The sequence below is a fragment of the Quercus lobata genome, chromosome 11, assembly GCF_001633185.2.
Source record: "Quercus lobata isolate SW786 chromosome 11, ValleyOak3.0 Primary Assembly, whole genome shotgun sequence".
Classification (NCBI taxonomy): domain Eukaryota; kingdom Viridiplantae; phylum Streptophyta; class Magnoliopsida; order Fagales; family Fagaceae; genus Quercus; species Quercus lobata.
In genome coordinates this window covers 31,995,021-32,011,765 of record NC_044914.1, presented here as the reverse complement: position 1 = coordinate 32,011,765, position 16,745 = coordinate 31,995,021, and the positions used below count along the sequence as shown (strand labels likewise).

The 16,745-nt window shown below is 33.8% G+C and overlaps 1 protein-coding gene across 2 annotated transcripts; it reads right to left on the bottom strand.

The window, feature by feature from the left end:
- Positions 1-5,783: 5,783 nt before the first annotated feature.
- LOC115968255 (probable E3 ubiquitin-protein ligase RHY1A) lies at positions 5,784-11,291 on the bottom strand. 2 transcript variants are annotated; one of them, XM_031087595.1, is made up of 3 exons: positions 10,871-11,291; positions 8,402-8,592; positions 5,784-6,445 (listed from the first exon to the last, which is right to left on the bottom strand). In XM_031087595.1, exons 1-3 carry the CDS (start codon positions 11,075-11,077, stop codon positions 6,004-6,006), a joined length of 840 nt encoding a protein of 279 aa, XP_030943455.1. In that variant the 5' UTR covers positions 11,078-11,291; the 3' UTR covers positions 5,784-6,003. The 2 variants fall into 2 exon arrangements, with proteins under 2 accessions (XP_030943455.1, XP_030943456.1); XM_031087596.1 differs by having other exon boundaries at positions 5,808-6,445; positions 10,886-11,290.
- Positions 11,292-16,745: the final 5,454 nt, after the last annotated feature.

Here is a 16,745-nt window from a genome sequence, read left to right as displayed (position 1 = left end):
CCTTACATATACCAATAGCTAAAATTGAAAATATAATTCAGAAAGAAAATTAAACTAAATTAAAAATAGAACTGTATCTTATACAACCTTTGAAATTAATGTCAATTTAAGAGTTTTCTATGACAAAACTGAAATACAAATAAAATAATAGATCTAAAACTATATAAAAGAAAGCAAATGGAACATGAATTTCATCAATCCTTTAAGAGATCCGATTCCCTAATGAAAAACAACAATATTTGACTCCATAATGAAAAACAACACTATTTCAAAAGTACTAAGAATTAGCTTTCAATTCCTATTAAAAAAAATAAGTATGAGAATCACTAACCTTTGTTGTTTGTTGTTGGACTGAGATTGTGATAGGGTGATAGATCGAACATATTAATAACACAAATTTCCTTACCTTTCCATCTTAATGTAACAAATTGCATCTAAATTGTACCTACCTTTCATGATGGCATAACATCTATTATCTTAGGTTCACTGGATACAATAAACGATTTTTGCCCATGCAAAGTAGATGGAACATAACCTAATTGATATAGAATTTTAAGATAGAGAAACCATACAATTTTTTTGGAAAAGATTATTACAAATTAGTTGTACTTTTCTTTAGTTGCTTTATAACTTCTTTGGATAATGTTATGTTGATAACAACTTCTTCTTCTTTGTGGGTTTTATTTTATTTTAATTACAATGATTTTTTAGATAAATATAACATATTATTTGTTCTTATCAACCTTTCTTCTATTGTTTTATCACTTCTTAGGATAAATTAGTTTTGTTCTTTGTGTATATATTTTATTTTGTTTTTAAATTTCTACGTTTGGTAATTAGGTTTTAATAATAAAAAAATCATATCCTATTTTATTTTGGTTTTTGCCTTTCATTCTATTCATAATTTCATAAGACCTTTCTTTTTTTATTTATTCTATTTTTCATATCTTTTTTTCATATGACCTTTCAACTTTTTTTTTTTCATTCTATCCATAAAAATATGACCCTTTTTTATGCTATTTTTTTCATGGGATAACAACAAACACGTTAATTAGAAATCCCAATTATAATAATTGTAAGGACTCAATTTGTAACGACCCCAAAATGATGTTGCGTTCGTACGTTAAAAGGCCCAAATAATAAAATTTGTAAAGCGTGGGCTTGAAAGGCTAGGCCTTGGTCACCGAACGGTGGTTAGTCATGGTTTTCATACAGAATTAAACCATGTTCGCTCGAGGAGTCTTTCTCCTCGATACGGCCTGGGAGGCTCTGGTTCTTGGCCTTTTTTCCCAGCCCCTTTTTTTGCACGGCTTATTTCTCCTTTTATATTAGCCTTTACCCCTCTTCCAACGTCCACGTGTAGGTTCAACTTTCCAGGACTGATACTTGTTCCATCAGCCCATACCCAAAGTAGTTGGGGGTGGTTGTAAAAGCTGAAAAGCATTACTCTGTCTAGCGCAGAGTATTATATAAATATATATATATATATATATTTTTTTTTTCTTAAAATCTAAAAATTGAAGAAAATTTCTGCAATTTGGTGCCACCACTTGGCATAACCATGGCGTTTAAGCCCAACTTTTATTATATATAATATGATATATATAATCGAAATTTCTGAAACTCTCACAATTTTTCACGGCAGCACAATATTTAAATAAAATTATCATTTTATTTGAATAAATTTTTTTTTTTTAGTCCAAATTTGACAATGAGTGAAACTCTATATTTTTTTAACAAGTTCAACTTAAACTGAAGCTCATTATTATCATTTTTTTAAAATAAAATTATTTTTAATTAATCCAAAACCTTTGAAACTCTCACAATTTTCCATGGTAGCACAATATTTAAATAAAATTATTTTTTTTTAGTCCAAAATTAATAAAAAGTGAAACTATATCACTCTAACAAATCCAATTTAAACTCAAACTCATCATTATCATTTAAAAAAAAATTATTTTTGTTTAATCCAAACTTAATAATGAGTGAAGCTCTATCTCTCTAACAAATCAAACTTAAACTCAAACTCAAACGTTGATAATTTAATCATGAACACTATAAAAGTAATGCAAACCCCAATATTTTTTTTTAAAGCCAAGTAGAGGTATGAGCTCTTCTTATATTATTTTCTTCTCCTTTACTTTGTTAAAAATATATATATATATATATATATATATATATATATATATTTTTTATGGTTTTTCATGTATTTTTTAAAAAGTATTTTTCGTACATAAACCACCAAACTCTCTTTAGCTATTTTTTACAAGATAAAAAAACTTGCAATAATTGAAATTATTCTTTTGAATGTAACTTGTATTTCTCTTATATTTCTCTAGTGTTTGGTCATGAATATTTTGTTTTGTTTCAATAATTTTCAAGCAGTGAATCACCTGATTCTTTAATTTTTTTGGTCTTTCAAAAGTTTTAATATCTGAATTTTTGAATTATTTTTTTGCTATATCTGAAACTGTTTGACAAATTTTTTGTAAGTCATTGCATGTTCAAGCAATAGCTTCTTCATTAAATTGTAACACAAATTGAAGTCATACAAAAGCAAATCATGCAATAGTGTAATTTTTTAATCAATTTAAGATTTTATAAAATTATTTTAATCTACCTTATAAATAGATAGGTTCCCATGCATAGCACGGGTTAACGACTAGTTAATTATTGTAAGGGGGTGGGTTGTGCTAGTAGTGTTGGGTTGCCTCCCGCTACATTAAGCCCAAGTTTTCTGGATAAGAGAGTCGAGACCGGCCCAACTTCAGCTTAAGTTGGTCCAGCTTGTGCGCAAACTAGGCCAAGTCTGCCAAGGACGTGTTCACGGCAGGCGAAACTGTTTCAGAAAAATCGTAGCAGGCATACATAATAATAATAAAATAAACATAAAATATCTAGCCACTTAATGGAGAATTAACCAAATAGCCCCTAAAATCAATTACAACAGCAATACTAATTGTTTTCTTTTTTACGGAAGAGAAAAAAAAGCATAACAGAGGACATCAAATGTTAATACGCATGGGTTAGTCGGAATATTAGGGGAAATAGACCGGAAATCCAATCCCAGGAGCAGAACCACAAGGGGAAGAACGTTCCTCCTCAAAGCAGTCAATCTCTCAGGAAAGAGTCCTGCTGTAGAGGTTAACCGCCCTGAGGGAAACGGGTCTGAGTGGTTTTCTGCGTAGATTCTCTCGAGTTTTCTTACAAAGGGCCGGATTTCATAAGGGAGAAAATGGACCAATCTACTGGTGCATGCCCACCTTTCTAATTCTCACTATTTCTTTCTTTCTTCTCACTTCGTTTTCTTTGCTATTTCTTTTAAGTTTTCTATTTTTTAGTCAAAGTTCCCCGTCGTTCCTTCTTTCCCTGTTCATGGCAAGACCCTCCTTTTATAGTGCCTACCATGACCAGATTTTACTGTTTTAACCCTTAACTCCATTTGTCTGGTCTTGGTGTACTGGCCGACCATCACTGTTCCGTCTGTATGTCGCCCTCCCATCGCCAAACAAGGAAGAGTATTTTGTTTGCTAGTCTGCCGTGGCACTCTTTTCCTGCTACGATTTGGGTTATTTCTATCTCCCTATCCCTCATGGCATGCATCTAATGGTTCCAACTCAGCTTGCCTCTTTTGGGTAGTAAGCCATCTCAACAGGACACCTCCCCGAAAGAGCCTGAGCCGGAACCTTCAAAATAGATTTTCCCCCTCTCCCCACTACCAAACCATGCCCTCTGATCCTCTGACCCCCCGACCTCACCATGCTCTGTATTGGCTGGGTATAGGTTGGTGGTGCCTGGGTCTTGCGCGTGCCTTCATTCCATATGTGTCTAAAACTTGCCTGCTGCCCATTCGTCTGTCGTGGTCTAGAGGCTCGCCGACCGTGTTTTTTGACCTCTTATGTGGGCTACTTTTTGTTTTCCTGCTTCTCTCAGGAGCTGGGCTTTATTTGATAATAGGTCTTACATTTCTTTGGCACATTTCTTGGTTTCCTTTATTTCTTGCAATATCATTCTATTATTCCTACTGTAATAACTTAATCCTGTTGGGTCTCTTTTAGGCCAACCGTTTATTCCTTCTCTCAGTGGCTTGGCATGGCCACTGGTTTGCTTTTATTTATGAGCTCTTATGTCCCTTTTGGCTTTCCCTTGGGCATCCTCGGCCCGTTTGCTTTCTTTGAGCTTCCTCAGTCCTTTTGCTAATTCTACATTTCCATGGGCTTTTTGCTAACTTCATTGGGCTTCCCTGGCCCAATAACCTTATTCTCATCCTTGGGGTTTATGGGCTTGTCATAAACCTCTTACTTTCTTAGTTTGCATTACTTTGGGCCTGCGGCGACCCTTTCTCGCTTTTCTTTCTCATACATTGCCCATAGGATGCTATTTTTCTCTTTTCGGGCTTCTTTGAGCCCACTTGTCTCTTCGAGACCCATTTATTTATTTCTTAGGCCTGTGATCCATTATTCTTGCCGCTTAGGCCTAATGGTTTTGCTGTCTGCTTTGTCAATTCTTTGTTGCCCTTGTTATTAGGCTTTCTTTCTTTCCACCTGGATTCTCACAAATGCCCCTCAACAATTATTATTTAAATTGACTTTGCTTCAAAATTATTTCGAAATTTAGTTTCTTTTGGCAAAAGGTATTTGAAAAATCAATTTTAAAGGATGAAATTGTGCTTAACTAAATTTTAATAAAAAGGTTAGATTCCTAAATAATTTTAAAATTGTGTCAATTTAATGGTAAATTGCAAAATACATCCCTAAAGTTTGAGATTGCTTGGATTTTACACCCTAAACTTTGAGAAATTGGATTTTACACCCTGAAATTTTATTCCGTTAGCAAAACTCAACCCTTCGTTAGTGACTCACATATGTGGCTGTTAAGTGACACGCTAGCATGCTAATATGTAATTTTTCTTGTCAAATCAGTTATACAAACCATAGAAGCTTACACTTGTTGAGAAGTGTATAAACCAGATGCAGCCACTATTGCAAAAGCAGGATCTATTTCTCTTCCAAGATCCCAACTGCAATACAAAAACTGGTTTTTAGTAGGTTTACACATCTTGCCTCCTCCTTGTTTGACAGGACGGACACAAAAAAGGGTCGCAACCAAAACCAACAAGCTCCAAACTTGTAGCAAAACAAACTAAGAGGAAAGATGAGCTTACACAGCCTCTCAGATGACCTGAAATAGGATAGGTATATATCACGATTATATCATAGAAATTAGCATCCACGCATACCTTGCTGTTGTCCTGTTCTCTTATCTTTAATCAAAGCAATCTCAATAACATTTCCATGGTCTTCAAATAGAGGGCGAACTAATATAAAAATAAAAATTAAATATAAAAAAAATATAAGTTAACGGTAAAACTAACAGTATATTAATTGATGACTTAAGTAGAAAGGAATGAAACTTAGAAGATTGAAATAACAAAACTCAAACTTATAAAACAGAAATGAAAAATAATAAAACTTAGAAAATGAGTTTTACATTTTAGCCTAAAATATATGATATAAATAAAAAATAAAACAAAGACCAAAGCATAAGTTTAATAATTGCTCTCTTTTCCTTTCATTCGAGTAGTACATTCTGTTATGTTCAAGTAAAAAGCATTTTTTTACATTATCAAAAAATAAAAAGTTAAAAGCATTTTTAATTTATGTTATTTTTTATTTTCTGATACATATAGGTGTGCAAGCTTACTTGTTGGGTCTTTCCAACATCATTCATAGGCTTTGTGGGCTTGACTGTCAATATTTTCTAAATTTCCTGAATAGAGGAGATAAATCAAAAGGTAATCTACAATAGTAAAACACAGAAAACACGTATTCAAATTTCAAAATAAAAGTCAAAAAATACAATGAGACCAGATTTTCTCGTGTGTACACAACAGAGCAGGATATACAATAATATATGCACACAATTACAAATTAACGGCATAATTTGGTCAGTGCCAAGCCAAAACTTTCACACGTGTAGGAAACCCAGATTAGAAAAACATTTCTAACTCTTTGACGCTTTGTGACTTGTTACTATACTTCTGCGACAATATGGGCAGTCACCACAAGTTCGAACCCAGGGATCCAAGCAGGCAGAATGGAACCTATGGGAACATGGCAAGCGTATAAGCACATCTCCCTCCACAAATGTCTCCAGACATATACTACAATCCTGTGAAGCTCTTGATACCGCCCCTTCAACCTTGCTGCTGAAAACCTCCAGGTGCAAACAATCTAGAGCCTCCTGACTGAGACCAGGTGGCTTCTTCTTTGGTTTTAAGAATAATTGTAGCCTCTCGATTCGAGAGGTCAGGCTAGTAATGGTTGAGCTTCCAGCTGACTGACCTGCTGATGCTTGAGTACCCACGTCCTGATCATCAACAAGCTCTCTTGGGTCATCTTCAAGCATTAATTCAGTGCGGTCTGACAAAGGTCTCCCACTTCCCCTAAATAAAAAAGCAAAACCAAACAGGAGACTATTATTTTGATTCAAGGACAAAGGAAGAAAGATCTTCACTTTCAGAATATTTGTCAACTAGTCTTAGACCATAATACCACGTGCTGGCTGCAACAAACGATATCTATAGTAGCACAAGCAGCAGCAGCAGTACTGAGGACGATGTCAGTCGTATCAGCAGCAGAAATTCACAGCAAATGACAATTAATGATATGAAAATAATTTAACAAAGAATTTAGAGGTGCAAGATACTGGAAATATCATAAAGAGAACAGAAGCCCAAGAAAAATTTGACAAAAATCAAAATTGAATGAGAAACACAATGATTGAAGAAGCCATCCATTAAAATCAGTCCAACCGTTTCAAAGACAATTTGGTGGTACAAGAGATATTCACCAATAATTTGTGAATATTTAAATTTCTTATAATGGATATTGTTGCATGTTTGATGAATAGTAATACAAGCATAGAATTCAGCATTTGTTAAAAGAAATAAAAAATATTAGAAGATATTTGTCAGAATAAATTACAGTGTCTTGTCCCAACTGCCTGAATTGCTGCACTATTAATATTAAGTCATAAAATGAGATTAAAGGAATACACTACTCTCTCTGGTAAGTGGGCAAGATGTTCACTGAGCTTCGTAATTGAACCCAGTGATGAGAGCCAGTAGAATTAGCCATTGCAATTACTAAACCAAGTTCAATTCCTCCAAAGGGGAATTCAGAGCAAAATTATAGTGGGCCCCCAAACTTAGGATCACAAATGACTCTAATTGCACCTTAATTGCAATTTAAAATTTCATACAGTTGGAGCAAGTAACCATATGACAAAAGAGCTCTAGTGAGACTCATCATTTTTTAAATGTCATCAACTGAATCGGGATGTGGCCCCTCTGGAGATTCCGAAGGGAATTCCATGGATTTGGACAGTTGTTGCCATGTCACATCAATCTCACATAAAAAGGCATCATATCTAATTAAAAGAAAAAAGTGATAAACCGTTTCAAATGTTGTGCCACAACCTCAACTGTCTGTCACAAATTCAACTTGAATGATCAGAATGAAGGAGCTACCCCTTTGATCATCCCATTAAACCAACTACCCAATTCAGACAATAAGGGACGTTTGGCAAACAACTGAACTAGTTCAGTTCTACGAGCAGAACCAAAAAGAAAACTGAACTGGTTTATTTTATTTCAAGTTTGTCTAGAATCATATCAAAACCAGTTTTCCTTAATATGCATGCAAAAATTTCTAATTTAAAACTAGATTATGGTGAAAATATGAATATGAAAAACATCAAAATTTACAGAACTTGATTTTGGAGAAAATGTATATTTGAAAGAACCAAAGTTAAAACTAGGTTTTTAAAGGAACACATTTTGTCCCATTTGAACCAGTTTTTTGAACTAAAAATGATAAAAACCAGCTATGTTGTTCGTGGTTGGCCTAGTTTTGTGATATGCTAAACATCCCTTAACAGTATATGACTGTTAATAAAATCCAACACACACACACACACACACATTATGCAGTTCCACCAGTCATAAACACTTTTGTCATGAGAAATTTAAATTACAGACATCACGAACAGGATAATCAATTGCAAGAAAGTTGAAGATGTTTCTGGCCATTCCATAAGAATCAAATGGGTCACTATAACCCAGTTTTAACACATAAAGGTCCATCTAAAAGTGGAGCCAGATAAGAAAATTGGATCCATCATCAGACCTTAAAATATGGTATCAGATTGAACGATGCAATAGTTTCATAACTTCACCATCAACAGCATTGGTGGCTGTAAATCTTGGTATTTCGCAGATGTATAATGACAATTTTGGCATAAAAATATTATTGATGACATATAATAGATAATAATTTTCATGTAATGTCCAAACTCACCCCTGAAAAATACCCAATTGCATATCACATCAAGCACTGACCTGTTTGCAGAAATTGGCACCCCTCTCAACCTCTCCAGGAGCCTAGCCCTTGCAAGCAGCACATCTCCAGGAAGCCTGTCCTCATTTTCAATCAACCTTGGCCTACTTGTGCTGCTTAAATTTTCTGTGTTGGCACTGTTGCTTGAAACAAATTGACTTGTACTTTGCTCAGGTCGAACTGCCGCACGCTCCTTCTCAAGCCAACACAATATAGAAATGAGGGAAAAAAAAGTATGAACCTCTAGGCACTGAGCTACTGTACAAATATTGATTTTGAATCTCATGCTTTCACCACACAGAAACATAAACAAAACCACAATTATGATAAAGTAACCCAGGTTCATTTTAAGTAAAGTATTTTCTCCCCTGAAATTCCTCCCAATAAGAAAGATACCAATCAAAAGTTGGGTAAATAAATAAATTATAAACACTCAATTGATGACCTTAATTATTGGAGATCACAGAGGAGACAATGACACGTCACAAATGAAACTCACCTAACCAGTTGCTATTCCTGGTACTTTTCACTCAAAATTTGTACTATGCAAAAGGGAAGGGGGGGACTACAAAGAGAAGCAGTTCGTGCCAGCTATCTAATTTTATGCCTTCCCCCACTAAATTTCAAAAAGTCCTTAAGCCCATACAATATGCTTCACAGTTTACATCATACACAATTTATCAACTTATTCACACATGCACATATATGTGTGCATTGTGACTTTTTATGTCTAACAGTTAAAATTTATTGAATTCAGTTAATTCTAAAGTTGTTGGGGGGGGGGGAGGGGGGGGAGGGGGGGGGGGGGGGGGATGATTCCAAAAGGATCAAAATATAACTATTTTGCAAAAGTTTTATATATAGCTTGATATTTAGTTATATATAAGTTGATAAACCTAACAAAACAAGTTCATGAAAACATAAATGATGTGGAAAAAAAAAAATTAATCATATTTCTACAAAAACCAAACATTTTAAATTAATTATAAACAATAAATTCAAAAGGCTTGGCCTTTAATGATTTGGATTATGCTTACATATTTAAAAACAATGGATACTAATGAACTGAAAAGGTTATATCAGCAACATCTATCTAATTTTTGTAAAAAATGATAACAATTCAACACAATCATAAGATGATGATTAGATGAAGTTATAAAATCTGAAACCAAATTTAAAATTATAAATGAAAACCAATAGGGATAGCTATTTAATTAAAAATCCTCATAAATCAGCTAGAATCCAAACTTTCAGACAAATATATAAGTTCCTTCTGGTTGCACAGTTATGCTAGGTTTTATCGATCTGTTGACAAATCCTAATGCAGAAACCATTCAAATTTGGGTTGTTCCATAGAATTGTGTGAGGTTGAGTTTGGCTCAAGAGTTGTTGAAAGAAAACGAGGTTATGATATGCTCAAAGCTGATGAGTTGATGATCTTTTGCCCATATTTTTTACACCGCAACAAATTTTTATATCAAACCTGTTTTAATGGAAAGTAAACATACTCGTTTATTTTCTTATCAAGCCCAAACCTTCACCTACCTATAAAAGACCCAACTTCGCATGTTTTTCAGGAGAGCCAATCAAGCTAAGATGTGGGTGCGAGCCAAAATTCCTTGACCCTAAACTATCAGTTAAATTGGCTTCAATCCATTCAAACCACAAAGATTCATTAACTTTTACTGGTGACTTCACTAGTGTACCGGAGTTTCAAGTTGATGCGGTTGAGCTTGCTCAAGGAGGAGATTTCATTGAAAAAGTCTAAGAGTTCTGGCAGGAGGCAAACAGGTCGCTCTTTAATATTACGAGTTGAATCTAGTCTTACCAAAGGTTTTGCAAGTATGGACTCATTGTAACTATTTCTTCTACAGAGAAAATTTCTTGCAAAGTAAGTTAACATAGAATTTGGGGATTACGGTTGTAATTCATGTCGTCACTAAAGAATGCACAAAACTATATATGCTTAACCATTGTGATCAATTCTAACAAACAAACACAACCATAAGGCTATGTTATGAAATTTGCAACTATTTAGAAAAAGAAAATACTCATTCACAGCAAATTCTCATAAATAAGCTAAAACAGATCATGAATAGTAAAGTAAGCCTCATCTGTTTGCTCAAAAATAATTTTGAAATTCTAAAATACAATTTATAAAATAATAATAATAATAATTTAAAAAAAAAAAAAAAAAAAAAAAGAGCAATTTCTACCCTATAGTACCGATCGTGATACAATTACTTCACCTGGTAAATTTAAATTTCCAAAAATAATTTTTTTTAATAAAAAAATTATCAAATATATATACACAAATATACTCAATTTCAGCTGTTTAAAGCAATAACCTCTACAAAATTCAAAATAAAATAAGCAGTATCTTATATAGAATTATATATCAGAATCAATAAAATGGAAGGCAATTTCAGGTGTTGAAGGAAATTAAAATATTTAAAAATAAATAAAAATACCAGGTGAGGTCGTACGTAAAGGGATCGCCGAAGAGGATCGGAGGGTTGGGAATCTTGGTGATGATGATGAAGATGATAAACGTGATAATTGCAGTGGTGGCGTCGATGAGAGGTCCGATCGGAATATAGATCGGGGCTGCCGCGGCCCACCCGATACGACCTCCGGTTGTGGAAGAGCTCCGATGCGCTCGTCATCAGTATACTCATACACTATCTAATCTATTTTAGCTTAAAACTAACTTCTTCAACTCTTTTTTAAGAGCTTTATACAGTTTCTTTTTTTTCTTTTTTTTTTTTTTTTTCAAAACGTGAGAGAGATAAAGAAGTCAGTGAAAGCATCGACGAAATACATGAGAAAGAACTTTGTTTTAGAGAGCGAAGTTGAAGTGAGAGCTTCGGAGAAAGAGAATTCAAAACCCTTTTTTTTATTTTAATATATAATATAAGGTCGTTGAAGGTTCAAGAAGTTTAAGGCCAATTTTGATTTTTGATTTTTGATTTTTTTTTTGGTTGGTTACGTAGTACTATTTTATTACTGCAGTTTGTCTTCTTTTGAATCTTTCTTAAGTTGGGAACGAAAGACGTTTTGCGTGACGAATGGTTTTAGGTGGGTCATACCATACCCACATACTCATGCTGCACTGCACAATTGCTGCGGATCCAATTAGGCTATTTGCTATTGAATGCTCTACATACACTTCCTTTAAAACACGATTTCTTTAAAACACAATTTCTATCCATGTGACCGCGTGTGTGATAAGCGTAATTACATTATTTCAGTTCATGTAAGAGCATTCACATCAGTGTAAATTTATCATCTATTTTACACCGAAAAAACTACATTTTCTATTTTACACATCTATTTTTATAAAATACCCACATCAGTTCATCTATTATGCACTATATTTTATATAAATAATATTTTTATATTCTTTATTTAATATTATTTTACCTACCGTTTCTTTTTCCAATACATCCTTTTCTTTCTTCTTTCTTTTTTTTTCTTTTATCTCTGCCGTTTCCTCTTTCTTTTCTTCCTCTTCTTTCTACTTCTTTCTCTCACGGTCAAAACCCAGAGGCACCAGAGCTTTTCTTTCTTCTTTCTTTCTTTTTCTTTTATCTTTGCCGTTTCCTGTTTCTTTTCTTCCCCTTCTTTCTTCTTCTTTCTCTCACGGTCAAAACCCAGAGGCACCAGAGCAAGGACTCCATCAACACCACAGCCATCACAAGCACCACAACACCTCTCCAATCCACCGATCTCCATTAAAACCGATCTCCATCAACACCGATCTCCATTAAAACCGATCTCCATCAACACCGATCTCCATCAACCCATCACCGATCTCCATCAACACCGATCTCCATTAAAACCGATCTCCATCAACACCAATCTCACCGATCTCCGTCAACCCATCACCGATCTCCATCAACACCGATCTCCATTAAAACCGATCTCCATCAACACCGATCTCCATCAACCCATCACCGATCTCCATTAACACCGATCCACATCACCGATCCAAATCGTCTCTCCAATCCACGATCCACAATCACCGATCATCGATCAAACGATTTTGTTCTAGTAGTTGATTTTGTTGTTGATTTTGTGGTTGATTTTTTATGTTTGTAGTTGATTTTTGATTTTGTGTCTGTGGGAGTGTGTATCAGAGGAAGAAAGAACATGATGAGGGATGGTTAGTTGTGCAGATGGAGAAGAGAGAGAAAAAAACGAGCGAACCAGAAATTATTAAAATATTGTATACACGAGCTACAGTAACCGTGAATATATTCACGGTTACTGTATCTCGTGGATAAATATACATGATTAAACAAGACTTTGGAAGCACTGATGTAGAGCAATTTTGCTTCAAAATGTGTAAAAATGGTAGTTTTTTCTATTATATAAGAGTTTCCACCCACTGATGTGGATGCTCTAATAGTGTGTACAGTGAGTATAATAAAAAGTGCGTGACTATTGTAGGGATTAATAGTTTTTGCAATGGTAAGTTCAAAATAGTAACTCATTGGTATAGTTCAATGTAGGGATTCAACTTACATTGTTTTTGGTTGTATTCCCCCCACGCCCCCGGGTGGGGGGAAAGGTAGTGGGAAAAGAAAAGTAAAGAGTAAGAAGTAGGGGCTGTAAACAAGTATAGAGTTGAAAGTTTATGATTGTTTATTTAATTTTATCTTGAATATGATGTTTAAATTCAACATCAAATAAGATTATATGTTCAAATTTGGTTTATTTCCTTATGGAACAAGTTTGAGCTTATCATCATGAGCTGCTTGGTTAACATATTTTCTTTTCATATATGGTAAAATCAGGACAAAATTTTTTTACCCTTTCAAAAATATATATTAATAATTAAAAATTATATTATACTTGAAATTATATTATTTGAAATTATTAGATAGAGCATTTTTTTTATGAATTTATAAAAATAAGATTCACCAACTTTGTGTTGTTAAAAATTATATATAATTTTATTATACGAATGGACTATTCATATTTATCAACAAACTAAAAATAAGAACTTGATTTTGTATGAACTTATTTACGTTCTTACAAAATCCAGTATCAAGTCTGGATGTGTATATTTTTAGACAATTATATATATAAACATATAATATTATATAAACTTAAATCAAGCCCCATTTTTAAGAACTTATTCACAAACACATTATATGCTTGAGCTTTGCTCATTTAATAGTAAGTTTAAACTTGGATTTGAGCTTAGCTCGTTTGTTAAACAAACAAACATCAATAAGTCTTTTTTCCAAGTCAAGCAACTTGAGCTTGAGTGGTTTATGAATAACTTAGTTCATTTACAACCCTAATAGCAAATAGGTTTTACTAATGTATGCCCTAACCATTTTAGGAAATTTTTTATGGGAAAATAAAAAAGTGACTTACTTTTTTACAGTTTTTTCAATTTCTCATTAAAAAATTCCTAAAATTGATGATTAATATATGTTCTAAAGGCATACATTACCGAACCCATAATAAATTAAGGAAAGAAAATGATAAAGAAAGAGAAAATAAAATATTTTTGAAAATAGGGAAAGAAGGAGAAAAGAAAGGAAATATTTTTCTCTTTTCTTTGTATGGTTTGCAAAGGGAAAAGGAATGGAAATAAGATATGTTTTTGACTTTTATACCATAATGGAGTTAAAGAGAGATGGAAGCTTACAGGGAAAAGTTGACCACCACATACCTTTGGCTTATGGTCATTCTACAATTACAAATTCTTGTGGGTGAGGGGCAAGAACTGAGGTTAAGGGCGTGCATGGGTCGAGCTGGATTGGGTTGAGAGTTTTTTTCAATCCGACCCACTATGGTTAGGTTAAAAAATATCCATCCTAACCCACTTGGATCAAGTTGGACCCATAGGTTGGATATTTTTTATTTGTTATTTTTAAACAAGCATTAAAACAGCACTAGCACAAATTAGAGCAAATTTATAACATAATAAACCTGAGCATAGCACCAAACCAACACAGGCTTTTTTATTTAGCGCTTCATGGTTCTAAACAACACAAATAATATGTTGGAAGTGCATCAAACCAACATAAATAATCAAACCAAATGACATTGAATTTAAGCTATAAGATATCAAATAATTCTATCTCAACTCAGTAGAGAAGTAAAATAAATGTAAACTAGTTTTATTATTCTCTGGTTGGTAGGATGTCATATAATTTTATCACAACTCAATTGATAAACAAAAGAGTAAATAATAAAATTATATAATCAATTTTTTATATATTAAATATAAGTGGGTCAGATTAGGTTAAGCAAATTTGTGAATCTACTGACCCATACCCAACCTGATCCACTATGAAAAAAGTTTTGATAATCCAACACAACCTACCAACCCCTAAAAACCAACCCAATCAGGCATGTTGTGTTGGATTGGGTTGATTTTGGAGAATTGAGGGGTTGGCTACATACCCTAGCTGAAGTTTTAGTCTCCATGAGAGAGTTTCATACCTGTACATTTAAATTAGCCTAGATTAAGATTTATATCTCAGATATCAAAAATAACAATAAAAAAGTTAAAAGTTGTTCTCAACTACATTATTGTTCAACTAATATCTTCTGAAGTTTTCAATTGAGACATTCAAAATCCCCACCCAATTGTTAAATGATATAAAACTAAAAAGTCAAAAGTTGTTGGTTGCTTCATTTATAAATTATCCGCTACATTACTACTACGTAATTGGAAGAATGGATAAATCTTGAATGTCAATTATTTGAAAGTTATAAAATAAAATAAATTTGCAACCATACGTTAGAAAAGAAAATACATCTAGAAATACTCATTCACCGCAAATTCTCATAAATGATATGAAATTAATTGCTCGCAATTAATTTCGAAGGTTGTTAAGAAACACTATAAAATAATATGAAATTCAGTGTTTGACCTCGAATTCTGAAATACAATTTTTTTTTCTTTAAAAAAAAAAAAAAAAAAAAAAAAAAAGGCAATTTTGTTTGTCCTCAAACTCTGAGATACTACTTTATAAAAAATAAAAAAAGCAATTTCTACCCTATAGAAATTTCCAAAAAGAAAATTTAAAAAAAAAAATTCATATATATATATATATATGCACACACAAATATATTCAATTTCAGCTGTTGATAGCAACAATCTAAAATTAATATCCTTAAAAAAAAGTTATTATGTGAGGTCTTACGTGAATGGATCGGCAGAGAGGATCGGAGGGTTGGGAATCTTGGCGACGATGAAGAAGATGATAAACGTGGTAATTGCAGTGATCGCGCCGATGAGAGCTCCGATCGAACCATAGATCGGGGCAGCCGCGGACCACGCGAGACCTCCGGCTGCGGAAGAGCTCCGATGAGTTCGTTATACACTACTATATAATAGCTTCAACAAAAAGTAACCTTTTAACTCTTTAAGCGCTTTAATAGAGATTTTTTAGAGAGAGAGAGATGGGAGAGTTAGATAGAGCTTCGAAGAAGAACTTTGAGAATGAGCATTTTACAGAAAGAGAGAGAAAACACAAAGCAATAATCATTATAATTATTATAATAATCATAACAATTATTTTGAATATAATAGCAATAATATTTACTGGACAAAAAAGAAGAAGTAATTAACATGTATAGGGGAGAGTAGGGATGGCAATGGGGCGGGGCGGGGCCGAAGGATGGGATCTTCGCCCCCGCCCCGCATGAATTTTTCTTGCCCCATTCCCGTCCCGCCCCGCATGACGGGGAAAATTTCTTACCCCATCCCCGCCCCTTAAGGCCCCGCGAAGATCCGCGAAACCCCGCCCTACACTGTAAAACTCTATTTCTTGTTAATTTTCCCTACAACTATTACCATTTTTTCAAATAAAATGACATGTTTCAATGATAAAAATATACTTGAAATTATAAATAAATTTATTCTATCGAATCAAACTAATTTTTAGCAAATACTAAATAATATTATCTAAATATTTAATAAGATAATATCACAACAAAAATCTCATAGTATGACACAATAAAATAATCCAAACTCCTAATACATAACAAAATAAAAATTGCCTAGTTCTTCAAAAAGAATCTCCACTTAAATAAAATAAGATGATGATATTTTTGTTTAAATAGTAGGGTTTTAGGGTATGAAAAAAATTACCTTTTAACCCTTATTAATGCAGGGCGGGGCAGGGATGGGGCGGGGTGGGGCGGGGTGGGTCTAAAAAATGTAAACCCATCCCCGCCCCGCCCCATGGTGCGGGTCTAAAATCTTACCCCATCCCCACCCCACCACCTTTGCGGGGTGGGGAAAACCCGCACGGGGCGAAGCGGGGAGGGGCGGGTCAAGCGGGGCGGGGCAAAATTGCCATCCCTAGGGGAGAG